Source organism: Centruroides vittatus, unplaced genomic scaffold (genome assembly GCF_030686945.1).
Source record: "Centruroides vittatus isolate TY-2023 unplaced genomic scaffold, ASM3068694v2 contig_18, whole genome shotgun sequence".
Classification (NCBI taxonomy): Eukaryota; Metazoa; Arthropoda; class Arachnida; order Scorpiones; family Buthidae; genus Centruroides; species Centruroides vittatus.
The window spans coordinates 3457944-3482092 of NW_027121101.1; the positions used below are offsets into that span (position 1 = coordinate 3457944).

General features: G+C 32.4%; 2 protein-coding genes across 2 annotated transcripts in view; one reads left to right on the top strand and one right to left on the bottom strand.

The window, feature by feature from the left end:
- The window catches only part of LOC136969566 (pecanex-like protein 4), a 45821-nt gene extending 27136 nt beyond the window's left edge, over positions 1-18685 (bottom strand). The window contains exon 1 of the mRNA XM_067263783.1: positions 18526-18685. The gene's annotated coding sequence lies outside the window, so the exon portion shown is untranslated. The remainder of the gene's footprint in view (positions 1-18525) is intronic.
- Positions 18686-19009: 324 nt separating this feature from the next.
- The window catches only part of LOC136969567 (DDB1- and CUL4-associated factor 5-like), a 50389-nt gene continuing 45249 nt past the window's right edge, over positions 19010-24149 (top strand). Inside the window, exon 1 of the mRNA XM_067263785.1 lies at positions 19010-19265. Within this exon, the coding sequence (XP_067119886.1) occupies positions 19076-19265 (190 nt within the window). The 5' untranslated portion in view covers positions 19010-19075. The remainder of the gene's footprint in view (positions 19266-24149) is intronic.

Consider the following 24149-nt stretch of genomic DNA (forward strand, 5'->3'; position numbering starts at 1 on the left):
CACAGCACTTCACCTCATAAAGTGAAATTGACGACTGACTGACTGAGCTGACAGTGCTGACAAAGACAGCCGCAAATATCACGATCTCATGAACAAATATCACAAAATAACAATATGGCAGCAAATGTATTTGTAAAGATTGTCTCTTAACAGAGTAAGGTTAAAAGTCACATGGCCTTGTAAATTACCCCCACCTGTGTTGTTTATTTGTAAACAGGAGGGAGAACAAAAGAAGCATCGCTAGGCTAATCTTTTGAAAATAAAATTATTACTATACAATTTCGACAAGCGTGTCACAAGTCTTGACCCGAAAGTCCCGGGACTCGAGACAATTAAATTTAGAAAAAGTCCCGGGACTCGAGACAATTAAATTTAGAAAAAGTCCCGGGACTTCGAGACACGAGATGTCCCGGAACCCAAACCCTACGTGCACCTCTTCATCCAAAGCAAATTGACAGCCACGAAAATGTCTTTCTTCAGGGCTCCAAAAATATGGAAATTGCATGGAGAGAGATCAGGACTGTATGGAAGATGTGTAAGTGCTTCTCAGTGAAACTTTTGCAGCATAGTTGAAATAACCTTGGCAACATGTGGGCAGGCATTATCCTGCAACAGAATGATGCCGTCTGTCAACATTTCTGGGCGTTTGGACTTGATGGTAAGTTTCAATCTTTGCAAAGTTTCCACATACCGCTGTGCATTAACTGTGGCACCGTGTTCCAGAACGTCAATGAGCAGCGGGCCCTTGCAGTCAAGGAAATAGGTCATCATGACTTTCCTGGAACTGGGGTGCACAGCTTTTGATTTTTTCCATGTGCTTCCATTGTTTACTCTGACACTTGCTCTCCAGCTCAAAATGATGACATCATGTTTCATCTCCCGCGATAATACGAGACAGGAAATAATATTCTTCATTGTGATACCATTCCAAGTGCTGCAGTGATGTCGACATTCTGTTCAACTTCTGCTCCTCTGTCAGGCTTTGTAAAATCCACTGTGCACAGATTTTCTGGACCTTCAGATGCTCTGTCAAGATGGAGTGAGCGGTACTATGACTAATGCCCAACATGAGCCAAATGTCTTCCACTGACTACCACCGGTCAGTTCTGACAGCAGCATCCACTGCAGCAATGACAGAAGGGGTAATGACACAATGAGCCTGTCCTGGCCGACTGCTGTCTTTCAATGACACCTGACCTTCTCGAAATCATTTATTCCACTCAAACACACACACACGACACACTGTGTTTACCATACACAGCAGACATTCGGGCATGAATTTCACTTCCTGACACTCCTTTCGTAGTCAAAAAACGCACTACACCTCGCTGTTCCTCTTTCCCGGCCTCCATAGTGATGTCGGATGCACATGACTCACCGACCTCACTTCAAGCACATCTAACAGACAAATGGCACAGTGGTGAACGTTTGCACTGTTCCTTCCTGATTCCCAAAAGTAGGCACTTCTATACACACACCTACCTGCGTTACCAACTTCCGCACCACGCTCATTATATAGTCTGTCTTGTTTTTATTTGACTGCCCCTTATAAATTTCATGGCTGTTTTAATTAAATCACATATCTGTGTTAAGTAATGACAGCTGTTAAAAATATGCAAAAACTTTCTGTTCAACCCAATATAACCTTTGCTTATTAACCATGGCATCCAAGAAGTATGTGGAAGCAATAATATAATGAAGCCTAAGAAGAAGGTTGTAATATCAATGATTGACATGAAAAAGGAACTTATTGTAAAGTTTAAAAGCAGTGCATGAATGGCAGATTTGGCAGTCACTGTGTATGCCAGATCAATGTTAAAAATCTCCCCTTTGGTGACTTTTAATGTTTTATATATTGAGGAGGACGAGAAACAGGTGTACTATAGATTACCACCTATGGAATTTCAGGACTTTGATTATATATTTAAACTCAGGGGACCGAGACGAGTTCAACGGTACCCTATTTTTGGACCAGAGACGAAAAATACAAAAGTTATCATACTTTTTTAATGTTCTCATGAAGACGGCACCATAGTTGCTAGTACTGCCATCTTGCGGTAAAGTCTGCAAACCATGACGTCGGACTACGGTCATCTCCAGTAGGGTTAAACACGCGATACGAGAGCGGAGAGAGCGACGCGACTTCCTATCATCGCGCGATCGCCATTTCGGTTAATGTTACTTATGGCAGCGAACATGGTGGCTGTTCCCACTGTTCGTGCTCCTGACTGACCTCCCGGAGGGGAGCCGCCGGCAGGCCGCCATGTGCTAAACGTCACTAGTTATTGATTCACGGTAGTTCTTGAACAAAGTAAAAAAAAGGGGGAAACGTCTACTAAAGGCAATTTTAACAGCAAGCGACGCGACTCCCAATCGCAATAGCGAGGCCGACTTAGCGGAGAGAGCGACGCGACTCCCTATCATCGCGTGATCGCTGGAAAAAAGTATGATAACTTTATTATTTTTCGTCTCCGGTCCAAAAGTAGGGTATCATTGAACTCGTCTCGGTCCCAAGTTCAAATATATACTCAAAGACCCGAAATTCCATAGGTGGTAATCTATAGTATCCCCGAGAAACCCCTAAAGAAAAGTCAACTCTACCATGAGACTGTTATTTTCTTAGGTGTATAGAAAGGACAAGAAGAAACTTTTAATGTATTGTCTTTTTTGAGAATTTTTTAATTAAAGTTCCTTTAATTCTTTTCTCAAAGCTGTCATTTATAACAGCATAAGACAGTATTTGTTAAATAGTAGAATATATTATTATTAGTTTGTTATTATTTCTAAAAATATTTATCAATTTATTAACTTTTTAAAATTTAATAATACAATTTCCACTATGTCACTAAACCAATAAATATAATTATCTAATTTCCTATTATACATATTTTTAAAATTTATACACATAGAATCATATAAAAAATTTAAATTGAATTTATTTAACCAAAATTAAATAAACATCTACGTTATCTGGATGCTTTTATTATTTACTGTTTTAGCTTGTGTACTTACAGAAGAAAATCTACTAAAGTAATAAATTTTAAGTTTCAAAACACTTTTCTCTCTTTTTCTAGCAAATTCTTTAATTAAATTGAATGGCATTTTACTCAACAAATATCAAAAAACAAAATATATAATTGTAATGATATCATATAATTAATTTAATTAAAAAACAAATCACAATAAAAATGTTTTATTTCTTGAACACTATACCAAAAACTAAGTATTTAAATATTGAATCAATACTTAAATACCGATTAGAGATCAAAAATAATGTATTTAAATTTATCTGATATTTAATTGACCATTATACCATGATATATGTTAACACTGATAAAACAAAATATAATTAATAGAATGTTTTTAGCAGATTTAAAATTAATCTTAGTTTGTATTTTTTCATTTTATTTTCATCTCTCAAAAAAAAAAAAAAACAAAAAAAATGTTAGAGATTTAGATATTTGTACCTAGATCAAGAATTAAAATAGCATCTCTTTATTACAAAATATTAATATTTATCCTTTTTTTAACAACAGTTATCTTTACATTTTTTAAATAACAATTATTGATTTGCCATGCCTTACTTCAGAACAAAAGATTCAATTTATTGATCTATTGCTTTGGAGGTTACTGACAATATATTGAATAAAATAGTTTATCTCTTGTCAAATGCTGAATGATTAGATTAACAATAGAATATTTTTATATAAACAAATTCTATGACATTGTTATTTATAGGATAATTGTTAGTCTCTTTCAATTCATTAATTTTTATATTGCTATTATTACTTAATTTTTCCCAAATTCAGAAAAAAAATGTTTTATAGTATTGCAATAATATTCAATAAATCAATCATTTATGATTATTTTCAAAATGTTTACAATCATGTAATGGCTCATACTTGACCAATCATTGTTTTTGTTTCAACAGTTTTTCTATCAGAGAGTATTATAATTTAAATGAGAACAAGATTCAAAAGTGAAAAATACCTATGTGTTTACATTGTTTTATCAATATAAATTGATAAAACAATGTAAACACATAGGCATTTTTCACTTTTAATTGCGAAGTAAATACTATGGAAATGAACATAATACAAAGTTATAGACAAGATTACAGTTACAAAAGTAAAAGCTGTTTTAAGAAAGGTTACATCTGCTTTTGCAGACAGTCAGCTAGTACAATGTTCTCTTCTACAGAAGTGATGTGAAAAGTGCAGTTGTGTCTAATAGCCATGAAGGTGAAAATACAATACAATTAAGATAGTACATAATTAAAACAATAATTGATTTAATATCTTTGATATTTAATACACTTTTCATATCTTATACATGTATAAGATATGAAAAGATTGAGTTTCTGAAAAATATCAGATAAAAACAAAATGGTTTAATGTAACCTAAGTGAGCATGATTATTTATTTTAATAAAAGTTTATAAAAATGTTTAGATATTTGATATGTTTTTTTAGTTTGGTGATTTGCTTTTTGTCCTTATGTTATAATATTCAAGAATAGATAAAAGAATAAACATAAGAATGAATGAAAACACAGGGAAACAACTAGATCCCATCTGGCATCCTTACTTAAACATCTAAATACGTGTATCACCAATACTGGATAACACCCTAAAGTAGCATCACTTTGGCTGTACGCCATAATTTTATGTTAGAATGGTAAATATGTAGTTAAGTAAACCTGATAGCGGCATTTCCAGTTACCATCTTGTTTGTGAACATACAAGATGGTGACCAGTGCAACTACTAATTACACCAGCTTTTAAAGAAAAAAATTTCCACTCACAATTAACATATTTTTATTTCCTTTTCTTCGACTTATTTGGTATAGAACATGGTTCTGCTAATTCTTTCGTATCTTCATCCTTTTCCAACATAGAAATTTTTTCCACATTCTTAACACATGTTTACATTCTTCTTCTTATGATTTTCAGATTTATTGGTACTAACTTTCATGCGTGAAGGTACAATTTTTGGCACTTTCCAAACTGAAACACATCCCACTCCTGGATAAACCTTACTCATATGCTAAACAAACAGGTTGAAACATTCTCATGGTTTTTTCCTTTTGCTCACAAAAATCTTGTCGATTTCAACAACTTTTCCAGGTCCACCTATTTTCATTTGGGTTAAATTATACAAGGAAATCTTCATAATGTGTTGTATGAAGTTTGCCCCGTCAACAGCTGTTCAACTACTCATGCCCACAGCCAAACAGGTCATGCTCAATGCACATTCTATGCAAATTAGATGCCAAATAAAAGAAAAATAGTTCTCCAAGAAAATTTCCCAAATTCATGTTTAAAAGTTACTTCAAATGGCAAACTGCTCATCTTGCATTTCTAACATCTAAAAGAAACAGAATCACGAACCTTTCAATAAATTAATTTATGATGACCATAACAATTCGAACAATCTGCATCTACAGGTTGTAAACCATACTTTATGGCAAACTTAACATTTGATGAAATTCTCTTGTCAACATTAATTTCAGGAAAATCCGATTTTAAAAAAATGAAAAAACCCCTTGAAGTACACTTTTGCCACGCAAACCATTGACCTTTAACTAATTCTGCCATTAAAACAATAAAAAGAAAATATCAAATATTAACTCCAAAAAATTGTTATTCAAACATCAAGAAACAAATCTTTGAAACATATTAATAAAATTACACTAAACAAACTCATAAAATGTTAAGAAATTAATCCAAAAACCAAATGATGATAGAAATCTTACAAACTAATGACAGTGACATCTAGATTAAATTACAAAGTACACTTGTCAAGATTCTGTAAGTGCCACCATCAGGTTTTACCTAACTACACATTTACCAAATATTCTAGTTTGTAGCTTCTGTCCTCAATTCTTGTCTTTTCTTGTTTGTGGAATCTTCTCTTGTCCTCATTTCTACTTCATTCGGTTGATAATTGATGTTCTGAACTGTCCCGTGAGGAGAGAAAATGCCTAAGGGCCTAAAGGAAAGAGGTAACAGTTTTTGGACCAGAAAGGAGAGTTCAGACTGAAGGAGACAGTGAAGAGGAGAGGTCGATCCTGACCATAGCAAGGAACCTAAGAATTTCTTGAAGGCTTCATGCAACAAGAATCCTGAGGGTTCAATTAATCGTTGATGAAGACAGTCTCCTTTGATCCCTGATAAAAGGATATGTTAAACTTCCCTAAAGGAAGAACAAAGAAATTTCACTGAGAATCATTGAAAGTAAGCATCTCCACAGAAGAAATCAGCCAATGTGTGGGTATTCCTTTCTTTTACCTTTCCTTTGTCTATTTAAATTTTCCATTTCATCTCTATAGGTATAAGTTAGTTTTAATTTAGTTGTAAGAAATTTTTGTATGCCCCGTTTAATGAAATTGTAAGATGTAGGAATGGAACCTTTTTGTTTTGTCATGCGAGTCCACGTGTCAGCTCTTTTTTTTTTTTCTTGGGCACAGCTAGGCAAACATCCTAGGGTTAACATCCGAATTCCTTTTTTTTCTTTTGTGCATTGTGTTATCATTTCTTATTAAATCAATTGTTGTTTTAATTATGTACTATCTTAATCTTATATATAAAATTCCCTTCCATGTGCTATTCACACAACTGCACTCACTTTTCACATCACTTCTGTAGTAGAGAACATTGTACAAGCTGACTCTCTGCAAAAACAGATGTAACCTTTCTTAAAACAGCTTTTACTTTTGTAATTGTAATCTTGCTATAATTTTGTATTATGTTCATTTCCATAGTATTTACTTCACAATTAATTTCATTAAGCAACAATTTTAATCACTGGTTGCTATTTGTATGGGAAAACATAATATAACGTTGGTGAAAAAAAGAATTTACTACTATTAGAAAGAACAAAAAATTCTGTCATCAAACCCTCAAAATGAAAAAAGATTGCAACATCTACTAGGCTGAACTCATGGTCATTAAATTCAAATTCTCACAGACAGTAAGAGTGCATCACATGCACTTTTACTGTCTGTGAGGAAAGTAAATTGCCATCAGAGACAAAATAGTGCATAAAATTAAGTCTACACTCACAAAAAGTGTCAATAAGATCTATTTTCAGTGGATCAGAGCCCACATGGGCAATGTGGAAAATGAAATGACATATGCCTTCACAAAACAGGCAGCCATATATCCAGTAGAAACATAAGAAATAATATCAATATGCCATATCAGAAACCTGAAAACCCAAACACTGGAGGATTGGCAAGAATGCATTGAAAATTAATAATAAATAATGAAATTTCTGTCATATTGTACTTTGTAAATGGACTTTTATGATATAGTATCTACATATCAGGAATGCTAAGTATAACAGTGTCTCTGCCATGCTTAAAAAAGGTTAAGGCTTTCCTTATTATTGATGCAGCTACCCTTGAGTATTGCTCTAAAGATCTTCAATAGTTCTTAGCTTTTGATTATCAAATATTTTCTGTTTAAACTTAGCTTCTTCCTAACTTGAGTACATCCCAGACTTGCAAGTGAAATGGGCCAAGATGGCTGTATACTTGCCTTTATGAATGTGTGAAGTTTAGGGCGACAGGTACAAATAAATGACTAGTTTTCTTAAGGTGACAAAGTAATTTATTATCGCTCTAAACAAGTTCGTTGGATCCCAACAACTACAAGTAATTGACTATACACACATACGCTACGATATATTCTAACGAACAAAAGATCAACGCGCGCGACAACTATACACGGGCCGAAACTTACAAACTAATACTTATACTAACTACAACTAAGGAAAGACGAGAAAATGGAAGATAGAAGAATGAGGAAAAAAAAAGGAACACCCGGAATTTTTCTGGTCTTAAAGACTTGAGTGAGACAAATCTGATTCTTTTCTTGGGGTTAATATTACACCTCGATGTTATGCGTCGGAACTCTTCAATTCCTTTACTAGTTCCTTGGGGGTGAACGTAACTTTCGATCTTCTAAAAATTCGATCGGGTGGCTACCCAAATTCTGCCCTTACTCTTCATGACTCGAGTACAAGTTTCCCTTTCGCAACTCAGTGGTCTCCGATTAGCGTGCTAGCTATATCGAGCCTTTTTTCTGTCCATCTGTACTCGTTGAGTGTCCCGACCAAAGTGTCTCTACTCTTTGTTAATCGGCTCCAGGGCCTTGCCTCACTCTTTGTTTATGTACTCCTTTTCTCAGAATTGGCAATCCCACCCAAGGGGTAATGAACCAGAAAGACAAAGCAAGAAAGTTCTAGAAGGGGATGAGACAAAGGATAGGGAAAAGAAAGATATTAAACTAAACTTAAATCTATATTTACAATAAAAAGGTATAGTGTACAGCTACATACGTTCCCCACAGAAGAATTAATTACCATAGTGCATTCGGCGGTAATTTACTTTTTTCCCGCGTAGATAGTAATCATGACGTGGGGTTGGTATGTCCTGATTTGCACCATCACTATGCGGTACGTCATTATGATCTCTATCCTCCCGTTCTTCATGTGATTGCTGGTTCCGATCCGAATTCATGGGAATGCGTTGAATATACACAGGTGCTTCATCATCATCGCTATCGCTCTCGAGATTAATGGTTCTGGGGGTTCCTCCCCTCCTTTTCCTCGTCTGTCTCTTAAAGTTCAACGGAGTGTAACAGGGTTTTAAACGATCTGTATGAACGACCGCGCGGCTGTTAGGGGAATTTCCTTCGATCTCTGCGGTGATGGGTCCTAAGAGTCAGACAATGCGAAAAGGGCCAAGATACTTGGCAGAAAACTTCCTGAACTTCCTTCCTGTTCCTTTACGGAGCAGCCACACACGCTCTCCGATTACCCAATCGCTGACCTTACGGTTATTGTTAATGCGGTTATGATTACACCTATTTTTATGTCTCCCTAGCTCATAAGCTATCTCCCAGATGCATTTTAACTTGTCTCTCCACTCGTTATGGAAATCGTTACTCGTTACGTTATCCTCCATATCACTCGGGAAAGCCCATGGGAAACGGGGGTCGAAGCCATATAAAAGGAAAGCTGGTGATTCACCAGTAGATGCGTGAGACGCATTGTTATAAGAAAACAGGGCTGGGGTACGAATATATCCCAATTTCTATTGTTCCCCCCAGATATACGAGATATTACACCACAAATGGATTTATTGAATCTCTCGCATACGGAATTGGCACAAGGACGATAGGCGGTGGTGAGGTTATGTTTTATTTTTAAAGAATCACAAGCTTCCTGGAAAACCCGCGAGGTAAAGTTACTACCGCGATCAGACACGATCACCTCCGGGCAGCCATAACGGCAAACAACCCGTTCGAATAATGCTTCCGCAACAGCGGTTGCAGATTGATTGCTCATGGGGCAGACCTCGGCATACCTAGTAAAAACATCGATGATTGAAAGAAGATACCTATTACCTCTCGGAGTGACATTAAGGGGGCCAATGATATCCATAGCGATTTTCTGAAACGGAAAATCGGCAGTTTCCGTCTCTTGGAATGGTGCACGATTACGATGCAAATTATGTTTTTGACATGTTACGCAGGTTTTTATATAGCGCTTCACATGAGATGGGAGGTTCCTAATATGGTAATGACGATCTATCAGATCGTGAGTCTTTTCGGCCCCAAAGTGCCCGGCAAGGGGGGAAGTATGGAACACCTTTATTACCTCATCGATCATGTCCTTCCCGACGCATGTTCGCTTCCACTGGCGCAACCCATAACGCCCGGGCTTAACATGAACAAGGACCCCACCCTCCAGTAGGTACTCAGGTTGGATACCTGTATCATAAATGGGGGTACTACTGTCTCTATTTACACGATTAGATTTTAACTTACTCAGGAACTCATCTTTTTCTTGGGAATCAACTATTCGCCTCCAGAAATCGTCGCTTACAGTATTAAGATCGTAACCTTTAGGTTTAGGGAGATTTTCCCGTTTCACCGGGCGTGATAGTAAATCAGCAATGGGGTTTTGTTTTCCTTTGACGTGAGAAATGCTGAGGTCATAATCAGACAGTTCCATAGACCATCGCATCAAACGTTTATTACGATTCTGCATATCCCTTAGATAAATTAGGGGTTTGTGGTCAGAATAAATTCTCAAATCATGACCTAGTATAATGGGTTTGAAGTGACGTAACGCGAGGACAATGGATAAGCATTCCTTTTCAATCGTTGCATAATTTAATTCTGTGCCACGGAATTTTCTACTAAAGTACCCGATCGGAACAAAATTATTGTCTTTTAATTGGCCCAGTACAGCGCCAGCGCATTTATCTGAAGCGTCCGTATATAAGTGAAAAGAGTCTGAAAAGTTAGGATGGGTGAGTAATGGTGGATTCGTAAGAACCGCCTTGAATTTTTCGAAACTTCTTTGGCAATTATGATCCCAATTAAATTTCCGATTTTTTTTTTGTAAGCTCAGTCAATGGTAAAGCCATTTCTGCAAAGTTTGGAATAAAATTTCTAAAAAAGCCCACCATGCCTAGGAATCCTCGCACTTCCTTAATGTTCTTCGGGTGACTCATATTACGGATAGCTTGTACATTTTCTGGATCAGGGAGGACGCCATCCCTATTGATAAGATGACCTAAATAGCGTACCTCACTCATAATCAGTTTACACTTGCAGGGATGCAACTTTAGGTTAGCGTCATGCAGAATGCCCAGGACTTTATCAAGGAGTTCCAGGTGCTCGTCAATTGTCCGAGAAAACAGGACTATGTCATCCTGGAACACAAAACAGTTTATGCCAATAAACTGTCCTAGAAGGTTAGACATCACATATTGAAAAAATCTCCCGCTATTCTTGGTTCCTTGGGGTAGCCGGCACATTTGATATTTACCCCAGGGCGTGGAGAAAGTGTAAATGTGCCTTATCGATGGGTCTAACGGGATCTGGAAATATCCAGATTTCAAATCTAAGACGGAGAAATATTGACTCCCGTGAAACCTACTTAATATTTCGTCGACCCGTGCCAAAGGGAATTCCTGGGGCTGGGTGATGTCGTTTATGCGCCTAAGATAAAGTGTCATACGTAATTCGCCTGACGCCTTCTCGACTATATGAATGGGTAAGTTCCAAGCGGAGGAACTTTCCTCTATGATTCCGGCATCTAGATACGAGGATATGAGTTTTTTTAGCTCCTTCAAATAACATTCTGGTATGCGGTACTGGCGCGTATTGATTGGTTGCCGGGTCTCTATGATCGGTTTGTGAGAAAAACTCAGGGTGCCCTTTAGATCAGTAATCAATGTAGCAAAACATTTCGGGTACTTGGCAAATACGCTATAAACTCTATCCCTGATAGGTTTTTCTAAGCTATCTAAACCCTGTAATTCCATCTGTGCCGAAATGGAATAATTAGAGGTCAATGTAGATATTTTTTTTGGGAGGGATGAGGTTCTTAATAGGGAGTTTTTTTATTTCATCGAAAATATAAGGAAATCTGCTAAGGACATCGACGCCCAAAATACCATCATACTTAAGGTGGTCTGGGAAACGCATACAAGCTATGGTATTCGGGATTGACTTACCATTGTAATCTATAGTAGCATATAACAAGTAGTTGCATTTTCTTACCACCCCGCTAATCCCTCTGATCCCAAAACTCACTTCCTCTAGATTCGTCCTCTCTAAAACATTGTTTGGAAAATTTTTTAAAGCGGTTAAGTTGCACAAAGATTTCTCAGCCCCAGTATCAAGTAAAAACACGGTCGTAACACCCGAGAAGTGGCCCTTAATAAGAGGGAGACCCCTTTCAGATAAAGTTACCCCTGGAGTCAGTTTTATTACAACATCAGGGACACGACACTGACTCTCATCATGCTCCTCTGTCAGTTTAACGCAATCTGTTCGTCGTTTAGGGCAATTCCTCGCCAAGTGACTGAGTTCACCACATATAAAGCACGCCCTCCTTTGTATCTTTATGGGTTTTTCGTGAAGGTTTATTAATCGATTAACCGAACCAACTAATGCTCTAACATCGGATTCTAAGCTTTTTATCCGATCGTCTTCATGTTTGCTAGCGGCAATCGAGACATTATTGGATTGGTCGGAAGCATCGGAAATTTGCTGGGTCGTGATATTTATACCCCTCCTATCTCCCATGTTATCGCACTCTAACTCAATCGTCTCTTCAGTTTCAGCAAATTCGAAAGCTTCGTCTAGAGTTTTAGGGCTGCATTTCAATACATTTCCCTTAACTCTACTATTTAGTCCCTTAACAAACCTTTCTAATACGACATCGTCCCGTAAACCGGCTATATTCCTGTTACCCTTTACAGCATGTGCTAATAGAGTCCTAGTACGAATTATGAAGTCTATAACAGATTCGTTATTGCTTTGCTTAATGTTCATAAGTAAGTCTATAGCATCTTTCTCTCTTGGGGACTTCCTTGTGAAGCATTTAATGAGGTCGCGTTTAATGTCCTCATATGACGATGGATATTGCTCCAGTAGGGAGAAGAAAGTAGTTAGAGGCTCCCCTTTCAATTTAGCCTGGAGGACAGCTATTTTTACTTCGCCTTGCCATCCGGCGAGCCTAGAAACGTTTTCCACAGTGTTGAAAAATTGTTGAACGTTGACGGAATCGTTAGGCATATTCGAAAATTGAGGGATCATCCCCAAAAAGCCTGTAACAATAAAAGGGGGATTCGTCACACTCGTTTGGTCCGACATTGTCGTACTTTCGGTGGTGTTACCCCCGGATGCCATAGTGAAAAACGCACAAATAACAATATAATGACGGTAACGAAAAAAATTTTACAAGTTCACTTTGCAGCCGTAATAGTGACTATTGTTGGGATCCTGTCGCGGACGCCATTGTGAAGTTTAGGGCGACAGGTACAAATAAATGACTAGTTTTCTTAAGGTGACAAAGTAATTTATTATCGCTCTAAACAAGTTTGTTGGATCCCAACAACTACAAGTAATTGACTATACACACATACGCTATGATATATTCTAACGAACAAAAGATCAACGCGCGCGACAACTATATGCGGGCCGAAACTTACAAACTAATACTTATACTAACTACAACTAAGGAAAGACGAGAAAATGGAAGATAGAAGAATGAGGAAAAAAAAAGAAATACCCGGGATTTTTCTGGTCTTAAAGACTTGGGTGAGACAAATCTGATTCTTTTCTTGGGGTTAATATTACACCTCGATGTTATGCGTCGGAACTCTTCAATTCCTTTACTAGTTCCTTGGGGGTGAACGTAACTTTCGATCTTCTAAAAATTCGATCGGGTGGCTACCCAAATTCTGTCCTTACTCTTCATGACTCGAGTACAAGTTTCCCTTTCGCAACTCAGTGGTCTCCGATTAGCGTGCTAGCTATATCGAGCCTTTTTTCTGTCCATCTGTACTCGTTGAGTGTCCCGACCAAAGTGTCTCTACTCTTTGTTAATCGGCTCCAGGGCCTTGCCTCACTCTTTGTTTATGTACTCCTTTTCTCAGAATTGGCAATCCCACCCAAGGGGTAATGAACCAGAAAGACAAAGCAAGAAAGTTCTAGAAGGGGATGAGACAAAGGATAGGGAAAAGAAAGATATTAAACTAAACTTAAATCTATATTTACAATAAAAAGGTATAGCGTACAGCTACAAATGCCATATTCGTGTTCTTCTATTCTAGTTGCCAGCAATCTATTAGTAGAGCCAATATACATTAGATATCTGTTGAATCTGAAATTGAATAAAAGTATATTCAAGGGTCATGCTGTATAGCACGAAAATTGCCACTTGGCAATATTTTTATTAAAATGGTGAAAAAAATATAATACTGGTGATTGCAAGTGGCAATAAAAATCCTAGTTCATTTGTTTTGACATTCAGTGTGAAATTGAATCACAAATCACACTTCAGAAAAAATAGCAAAATGTCGAGCTTCAACAATATACAGTGAGAGCAGTGTTTAACGTGGTCTCATTGTTCGTGATTTCATGATGTCATGTGGCAAGTTCAGGCAAGTAGGGAACCAAAGGCATTTTTTTGCAATGCCATCCAATGTTTCCAGATTGGAAATTTTTTTATCAACTGACAGAAAATTTGGGAAATTTTTTTGGGATGACATTTTTCCACTTTGATCCTTTTTCTAGTACACTAAAACAAAAATTTTGACATAACAGAACCTGTGAAATACTGTTTAAACATTGTAATTAAATGCATTATTTGGAATTATTCATTAAAAAATTATTCAAAAATGATTCCTATTTCTAACAAAGGGAGGGCCAGACATTCGGGTCTCCTATTTGAACAAAACTTGATGAACATGTAGCCTTAAACACAAGCAGCTCCTTGTCCAGATAATAAGATCTACTTATCATATGTTTCCAAAAATTGGGCTTTTGAAAATTTAGTGTTTAGCTTATAAGTCATTGGAAGTTTCATGTCCCAGAGTGGCAATAGCTGAGTGAATAAGATGCTATGTACTGTCATTTGTATGTTTAAAATAAAAAATAAATAACATTTGAATACACTAAAAACATTGTTAAATAAATGTCTTGGTAATTATATAATATGTGATTTAAACCTTATAATATTTTAATGTTATCTGGTGGATTAATTCTATATAAGACTGTCCATTAATAGTTAATAGACATGTAATTGTACAGTTTTTGAGCCACTTCTAACCACTCCCTCCTTGTTGTGTACAATGATGTACTTCTGGCAAATTCCTCCCCCTTTAATTATGCATAAAATAGTTCATGGACCCCAGACATTGAAGAAACAAAAATGTTCTGAAGATATTTTCTAACTGATAGTTAATTCACATAACTACTAAGTACTGTAGGCTTATGAGAACAAATTCATATACCACTAATACTACTACAAAAAATAAGTCCATATAAAACAATCTCTTGACCCCCTCTCTTCATCATGCACAATAATGTACTTTTTGTGAATCCTCATCCCCTTAAACTATATACACAATTAATAAATGACCCCTAATAGAAACCACTAGTTTCTCAACTGCTAACCCGTATACTAGCACTAATTTAAATATAATTTTTAAGTCTGAAAATATTGTAATCCAAAGAAATTATTTGAAAAAAATCATAAGAAAAATAAAAGTTTTTATTATGTCATTGTCTATGTTGGACTTAGTATATTAACAGGACTTATTGTACTGGTGTTGTTTCAGTTTTTGGAAATGGAGGAGATCTTATTCAGAAAAAAATTTTTATTTTTCTGAATAAGACCTCTATTTGCAAAAACTGCTAGTCTCATTCTTTATCTTACCATCAATCTTCAGCCTAGGAATTGTAAAATTAATCAGTGAGAATTAACAAAAATCACATTGATTACCCTCTTTATTTATATTTATTATTTTAACTGGGATAAGTTACTGTTTTGGAAAGAGGCAACATGTTTATTTGTTTTTAAAATAAAGCATTTCCTTTACTTATTTAAACAAATAAATTAAATATTATGCATACTGAATTATTTTAAAAATTCTATTTCTTATTTTATTAGAAAATTATATTATATTATTTATATATATATATATTTTTTTTAATATTGAATAACTGAAGAATTACATATATTGAAAGAATATATTTATGCTATTGATACTTGGTAAAAAAATTTGGAAAAATCCATCACTGACTGTGATATGATTTTGGTTGGAAACTATTGATGTAAACAGTATATTACTTTATTTATAATGACACTTCAATTTCTAAAATAATCGATTTTGTATTATATTTCATCTTAAAATGGAATTTAAATAGGATATTGTCATAATAAATTTTTTTCTTATTATATAAATTTTGTAGGTACTTGCTGATTTTTCAAAAGAAATAAATTGCTTCACTCAACACAAATAGAATTAATATATAGTCCAGTGATGGTGAACCTGTGACCTGCATGACTGTTTCAAGGTACACACATTCAATGTTTAGGAAGTATTAGATCTTTATAAATTATAAAAAAAATATTTGATTGATTTCAAAAATGTGCATATTTAGTGTGAAAGCAAGGTCCTAAAGCTGTATAAAAGTCTTAAAGGCCACTAATTATAAACCTCAGATGAAAAAAAAATTATCATCAAATAAACATCAGAAGATTTGTCATGAAACAAAATATTTGTTTTCATTGTAATCCCATTATTATTATTTTTTCCACTTACATAGATTTTATTATTTTTGTGATAGAGATTAAGAAGTTAAATAAAGTAGAATCTGTAAGCATATTTTGGTTAATTTTTAATTATTCAAATTAAACATTTCATCTGTAATTTAGATTTAATAAATTTCAAATTCAATTTTGACTCATCTTTTGAAAAAGGTTTGCCATCACTGATATAGCCTATCAGAAAAAGATGTTTATCAATATCATTCCATTAAAAATCTATTTTTTTCGTTTCCCCCTCATATTATTTTGAAAATTCAACAAGACAAATCATTTAAACAATTATTATAAATCAATAAAAATGACTGAATAATATAAGTCATCACTTATATCATTCAATCATTTTTATTGATTTATATGATAACAATTGCTAATAATTCATTATTTATTAAAGGAATTAATAAATGACTTTGCTGACTGTAATATAAAAACAACAACAGCAAAAAAAATAAAAAACAATATGAATACTGTTTTACAGTTGCTGACTAATATAAGAAATTCTCCCAAATGTTTTCAGATCTACCAACCTATTCACAAAAGAACAAAGTCTATCTTTAATAAAAAAATGTCATATTTAGCATACAATATATCATGTAATAAATAATACAGTAGAGAGTCATTAATCCGAACCCCAGTAATCCAAATCGCCGGTTATCCGAACAATTTTCAGTCGGACTGTGTCGTGCTAAATCAAACGTTTTTGATACTAGATTTACTTCTAAAGTATAATTTTTTTGTTTTTATATTCTTCAATATATTTATTTTGTTTGTACAAAATAAAGAAATAATTTTTAACGATACAATAGCCTCGATTATTATTATAAAAATTTTCGTTAGGCTTAAAATCAACGAAAATTCAACACGAAGCGACACGCAACGGAAAAAAATTTGAACATCGGACAGGTTAATATATTTTTTCGTACATAATCGGTTATCCGAACAAATCACTAATCCGAACAATTGATTCGGATTAACAACTCTCTACTGTAATAAACTTTTATTCAAGGCAGATAATGGATGTACTATAGATTGTTCCCTATGGAATTTCAGGACTTTGAGTATATGTTTGAACTCAGGGGACTGAGATGAGTTCAACTATACCATACTTTTTGGACCAGAGACCAAAAATAAGAAAGTTATCATATTTACAATTTCTTGCCTTTCACAATGCATTCTATGCCATTTTCGAGTTTTCCACTCAGTGGCGTACGACTCTTTGTGCTCCTGATGGACTCCTCCTGGATGGGAGCCATCGGCAGGCCACCGTCACTAGTTATTGATTCACTTTTTTTTCTTGAACAAAAGAAAAAAAAAGGAAATGTATACTGAACTACATATATATATATATGTAGTTCACCACCAAGCAACACCACCTAATGGAAAACTCTAAAATGTCATAGAATGCATTGTGAAAGGCAATAAATTGTAAATATGATAACTTTCTTATTTTTGGTCTCCGGTCCAAAAAGTATGTTATCATTGAACTCATAATCCCGAGTTCAAATATATACTGAAAGTCCTGAAATTCCATAGGGAGCAATCTATAGTATCCCCCAGATAACATTCTCCCAAAGGTACGCCCGAAAACATTTGGGAGATTTCTTATATTAGTCAACTTCACTTAAGCTATATCTACAGTACATTGATGATTGCAAACATATTTCATATTGTAGAATTCTTTTTATTATAAAACCTACAGGCTACACAATAGTAAATTCAGTTCATCCGACATAAATTCAAAAACATTTGAAAAATGAGACTACATTTCTTATAGAAATAAGATTAATTACATAATAATAAATTGCAGCATATTTGAACAGTAATATATGTAAACAGTAAAAATTGTTTTACACTATTTTGCAAGCATGATTATAACTCTTCCAGTAGCAATTAAAATTATTTAAGGATTGTAAATCATGTCTATAGTCTTTTAGAAAACTATTTATACTTATTAATACTGACTTACAGATGCAATTACTATTAACTATGTACATACAAAAATATAAATTGTTAATTTTTAAATTATGAAAAATTTAAAAATTAACAATTTATATTTTTGTATGTACATAGTTAATAGTAATTGCATCTGTAAGTCAGTATTAATGAAAATATAAATACTATAAAAGGTAAATTACATTTTACAGAAGTCCTGTTTCAAATATCTTCACAATTAGATAAATGTGCTTCAAATCCCAGAATACACATTTAATATTAAATATAAATGAAACTAGAAACATTTGCAAGAATGTAATTCAGAAATCTAAAACGTGACTTCCGTAAGATGAAATATGTAAGAGGCATTGCAATAATATTTATTTAATTTGTTCGACAGTAACATCATTTACTGTATATTGATTAAATATATTTAAACATTGAGAATAACTCACTTCGTAAATCGAAAAATAATTATTCTTCGATATTCATTCCGATCAATAGCTTCTCACACAAAGATTAATCATTTAATATACAAATCTCATAAGGTGCCATAATAAATGTTAGAATTTTACAATTAAACCTTTACATAAGTAATGTTTACACATGTTCATGTAAACATTAAAGACAGCTCAGCGCCACCTGTAATTGCTTACATAATAATTTTCAATTAACATAATTAAATAAATTTATCGTCTACATTATCAAATTTTATATTATTTAAAAGGAAACTGTATAAAAAAATTTCTTTTATAATTATTACAAGTTTAATATTAATATTTTTATCCACGAAATCGCAGTCGATTACATCATTTTAATACTTTTTTTTAAAAAAATCACAGTTAATTATTCTTTATAATACAAAATTTTAATATGTATTAATTATAGAGTTTTATAACAATTTACGAAATTATTTAAATGTCAAAATAAATTTATGAAAAGACTTCTACCACCACGAGTTTCGATCATAACACCCTCAAGCGATCTTTAGAGGAACTGAAGAAAATGGCGTGGAAGTGGAAGGAAGTCGATTATTTGTCAAAACAACAATATTCCGGAGATTCTAGTTTATGTATTCAAATGATGAGACATCGTCTATTGAATGCTAAAAGTTTATATCGAAAAGATCTATTCGCTCATTACGGCTGCGTTAACGCTATAGAATTTTCGGCTAATGGAGAATGGCTGGTGTCTGGTAAGTTATTTACAAAAGGAAATTATTCACTATTGAATTTCATTAATTAGCATATGCAAAGGAAAATGATTTGCAGCGTAAAAACTTCCACTGATTGGATGAAGCACACGGATTACAGATTTCTAATTAATTATTTATAAGTCTGACAATAGCAATCATAATATGAAGTTTTTCAATTGATAAATAATAATTACCAGTTAAATGTAGTTAAATTCTAAAATTGCACGTCGTCATCTGCGAAGTGAATAAATGAATTGGAAGTTTAAGCTTATTTTTAGTTCAGTACAATTCTACAATAGTAAAATCTACAGAGTTCACCTTGTCTGTATATTCAAATGAGTTTAGTTTTTTGTATTTCTCTACAATGTATTAATTTTACATGCAAAATTAGAAATACTTTGGTTTTGAATCATAAGATTTAACATGTAAAATAACTAATCGTAAACCCGTGCTATGATTGTAATAAAGAATAATAAAGAAAACAAAATAACATATATATTCGTTACAGTAATCGAAGTGTTATATTTTAGAATTTTATTTTTAAGTATAACATGGTGTATAATGATTATTCGATGACAGAAGTTAATGTTTGGTACTGCACGGTATATGTGGATTGCCTAAAAGTAACTCTACTCTTGATGATGTTTGATTAATAAATATTATAATTAAATAACTGTAAAAATGTAGAATTATGTTTATCGGATGGATCTGTAAATTTCTTGTTGAAGATTGAAAATTAATTTGTGTAAGATGTATTTTTATATTTATTTTAATAAAAAATGTTACAAAGTAATAATGCTACTAAACAAAAAAGATTTAATGTAGAAGTTTTCTATTTACAGAATTATTATTAGTTAACAGAATTTTGTCATAAAATATTGTATTGTTTTCAGATATTTTATATTTGAATTGATAATGAACTAAGTATGATTCTTGTTGATTTTACAATAACATTATTAGATAGTATAGAAGAAAATTATCAAAATACTTAATGTTATTTCCTTTTATTTATTAAGATACTATAGAAATAAATACAGAATTTCATACAAGATGAAATAAAAATAAGAACAGTTTTAAAATCTTTTTTTTTTTCTTCTAAGAAAGAAAGAAAAAAAATTATTGAATGAAAAGAAAGTGTGAAACATCAGTGGCATGGCAATGAATATTATCAGAATGATATGAATGTAACTAATGATAAAGATTTGCAGATTAACATAATTTTTTTAATATTGTTAATCTGTCAAAAACAAGTTATAAAATGAAATTAGAACTATTATTTTTATTAAATATATTGTACTTTTGTTATATCTGTTATGTATGAACTATTTTCTGCAAATTTATTAAAACAAATTGGTTTATTAATTAATATTTTAACTTCGAATGAAAAAGAAGAAAAATTTTTTAAAAATTTATATAAAATATTACTTTCTTCATTTAAGAAATTGTTTTTTTGTAAATAAATAAATTTATATGATGACTTTGAAAAAAAATTTAAAGTTACTGACATGAAAATTATCAAAAGCACAATGTAATATATATTTTTTCAAAACAAATAGTTTTGAGTTTATTACATTTGTAATAAACTCAATTACTCAATGTTTATTACATTACAGCTCTATACAAATTACACAAAAATATTTAAGTATACAAATTTTTTACATACACAAAAATATTTAATCTTTTATTTATATACATTTTAACAAATGAAATATGAAAAATATGTAAATTTTATTTAATATTGTACTTATTTTAATTGTAGAAAAGTTGGGTTAAAAGTAGTTGAAGAAATTTTATTTTAGAGGATATTAGTTTTATTTTATGTGACCTATATTAATTTATATCCAATTAATCAGTTCCATTTAAAATATTTTCTTGAATTGCTGTTTTGTGATATTCCGTACAAAATATTTTATTGGATAAATTAATTATAATAAGAAAGTTATACAATTTGTGAAGTAAGTGTTTGACAAGTGTTAATTTGGACTAATATTGGTCCTTACAAAAAAATTTACTAAATTAAGTGCTACAACAGTTCCAGGATTGACTATTCATAGTGTGTGCATGTGCATGCATATAAAAATTTCTTTAGATTTTATTTGTATTAATAAATTTTTCATTTGTAAGTTATACAAATACTATAATGTTTTAATTAGCATTTGTCTTCTAAATTTTATAAGTAGTTTTTATTAGAAAATAACTAGTCAGTTTTTAATATGATACAAAAATGCATTTGCATTAAATATACATAAAGTAAAAATGAAAAATTATTATTATTTGGAAGTATAAATCTTGTACATGTTTCACTAAATTAAATGTGCATAATTAATAGAATAATTTAACTTAATATATAAAACAAAAATTCATACAAACAAATACAGTTATCAAGTTATTTTTTTAATATAAATTACTAAAATCAGTCACATATTTAATAATTATGATAAAAATATTTTGCATCGTCATAAATGAAACTGTTAATTTCAGGTTAGTAAAACTGTGTTTTAAAACTGAAATGTTTTCAGCAAAAACATAAGCTATTCTCAACATAAAATATTAAAATGTATCTAATATTTGATTCTGTAATATTTAAAATGTAAAAATGTTTTATTTTATTTAAAATATTTATTTGATACTGAAGATAGCCCAAGTTCAAGCAAAATCATTTCAGTTAAATATACTTTAATAAAAATGGTTTTAGTTATTGGTTAACAATAAATAAACGAAAAACAGTTAAGTGCTTTTTATTATTATTTTAAATGACTGATTTTTGGCCTTTTACTTTCAGAACTAAATTTTAAAAATTTTATGAAAGTTTGTTTTATTGAAATTTGATAGAAAGTGGATCTGTTAATACATACTGAAATTTTTCAATGTTACTGTAAGGATCTTTGTATTTAATCTGAAATAGGGTTTATGTAAAAAACGACTTTTTAAAAAATTGGTTTTCGAATTTTCACCCCCCCCCCCAAGATGGAAATAAGGAATGTTTACAACTTATTTTAAAACTTTTTAATTTATTTAATATTTAGAAAATTTCAAGAATGTAACAAAAAGAAAAAAAAAGGAAATGCTAGATTATCACATTAAACTATAAAATTTACTCCATAGAAAATCATAAAGAAAAACGAATAACAATGAATGCCTACAAAATATTATTTTATTTTGTATTTTTCCTAAGAAAATATGATTTTAGAATGCAAAGAACGTCTATAGATCTATTGCTCAACCGTGTCCTTATTTTGCACACAAAATTGCCAGAAATAGAAAAAACTCTCTCACTTGCTACTGAGCTGGGTTTAATTGTCTTTAAAGCATTAAATAATAAATCAAAATTTTTCGTTCTTCTCTTTGTACCTTCTAATACTAAAAACGAAGTTTTTAGTGTCTTAGGGCTGGACGAAGTCACTTCAGGTTTTTGGAGATATTTATGTGTAGATTTTTCTATAGCATTTTTTAAAGCTATGGGTTAATTTTCTTCTTTGCCACTTTTTCATCATTGCAGTCATCTTCTATAGAATAATTTGGATATAATCTTGATAATATTTGTCCAGATAACTTAATGATATCAAATTTTGTAGCCAGTGGAAGAAATATGCTATATGACTTTGTCCAAATGTTCTGTGGATTTTGTAAATAAAGAAGTGTTACTAATCCTGTTTGTCTTCTCTCTTGAATTCGTACCTCTACAGCATGTAACAACTTGGAACTAATTTCAGTTTTCAGATTTTTCAATTCACACAACAGAAATTCAAATATGCCTTCACTTGTTAATAAATAGGACGACAAGATGCAGACTTTGTCGTCCTAAGGCATCAGCTACTAAACGTATTGGTCCTTAAACTTTAAAGAGCTCTACAATTTTACAATACTCTGCTTCGTTCCACATGTGAGAAGCACCGATGTCATTCAAATCTAAAACAAGGCATTCTTTTAAGTGTACAAATTTTTCTATTGTTTTTCCGTAGTTGAAAGATTTCTTCCTATTGTAGGGAGAATTGGATGCTTTTTAGGCATAGGGGGATTTTTTTGTGTTTGTAGTTAGTTTTATGAAACTTAGTATTTAACAATATTCCTGTTTTATGTCAGAGACGATTTTGTGTCAAAATGTTGATGTTTTTAATCAAATAATTAATTTATTTATATGTTTAAGTCTAAGCTCAAAAACCGGTTTTTTAGTTGGGAAACCCCAGTTTTCAAATTATATAAATTTCTTCAAAAAACCAGTTTTCACCAAATTTAACCAAAAACCAAATTTCTTCAAAACCTTCATCCCTAATCTGAAATATTTAAATCTTTTCTTAAAAGTTGACACATACATCAACTAAATAGTTTCATAATTAAAAACTGAAAATATATTTTATATTCACCTTTTAATAAATATTGATAAATGTTTTGAAAGCGTCTTTTTTTCCATCTTCAGAATATTGCTTTAAAATTGTCGGTATGAGTGGAGAATTCCATAAATTTGAAATTTTACCCCTGTTTAGCTCATCTCTCCTATTTTCAATGTCAAAGGTAGAAACATTGTTGCAAGGGTTCTGGCTCCCTGTTCTCTAGTTTTGGAGGAATATCTATAACATAATACTGTACTTTTTGGCACTCTTCTACTTTGTGATCTGGTAGCAATGTGATGCAATCATGTTCTTGCAAGATGACATGCAGTTTGTGGTCTGACCTGACCTGACCTGACCTGACCTATCCTGTATACAGTATGCTATATATATATATATATTGTATATAGGCTAGATCACAGTTTATCATCTTGTGAGTGACAATTGTACCAAATTGCAATACATATAATGTTGCAGATATTCCCCAAAACTTGAGAGTGGGTGTTTTAACCCCCTTGCAACATTGTTTTCTATGTGTAGCATGATCAACTGAAGA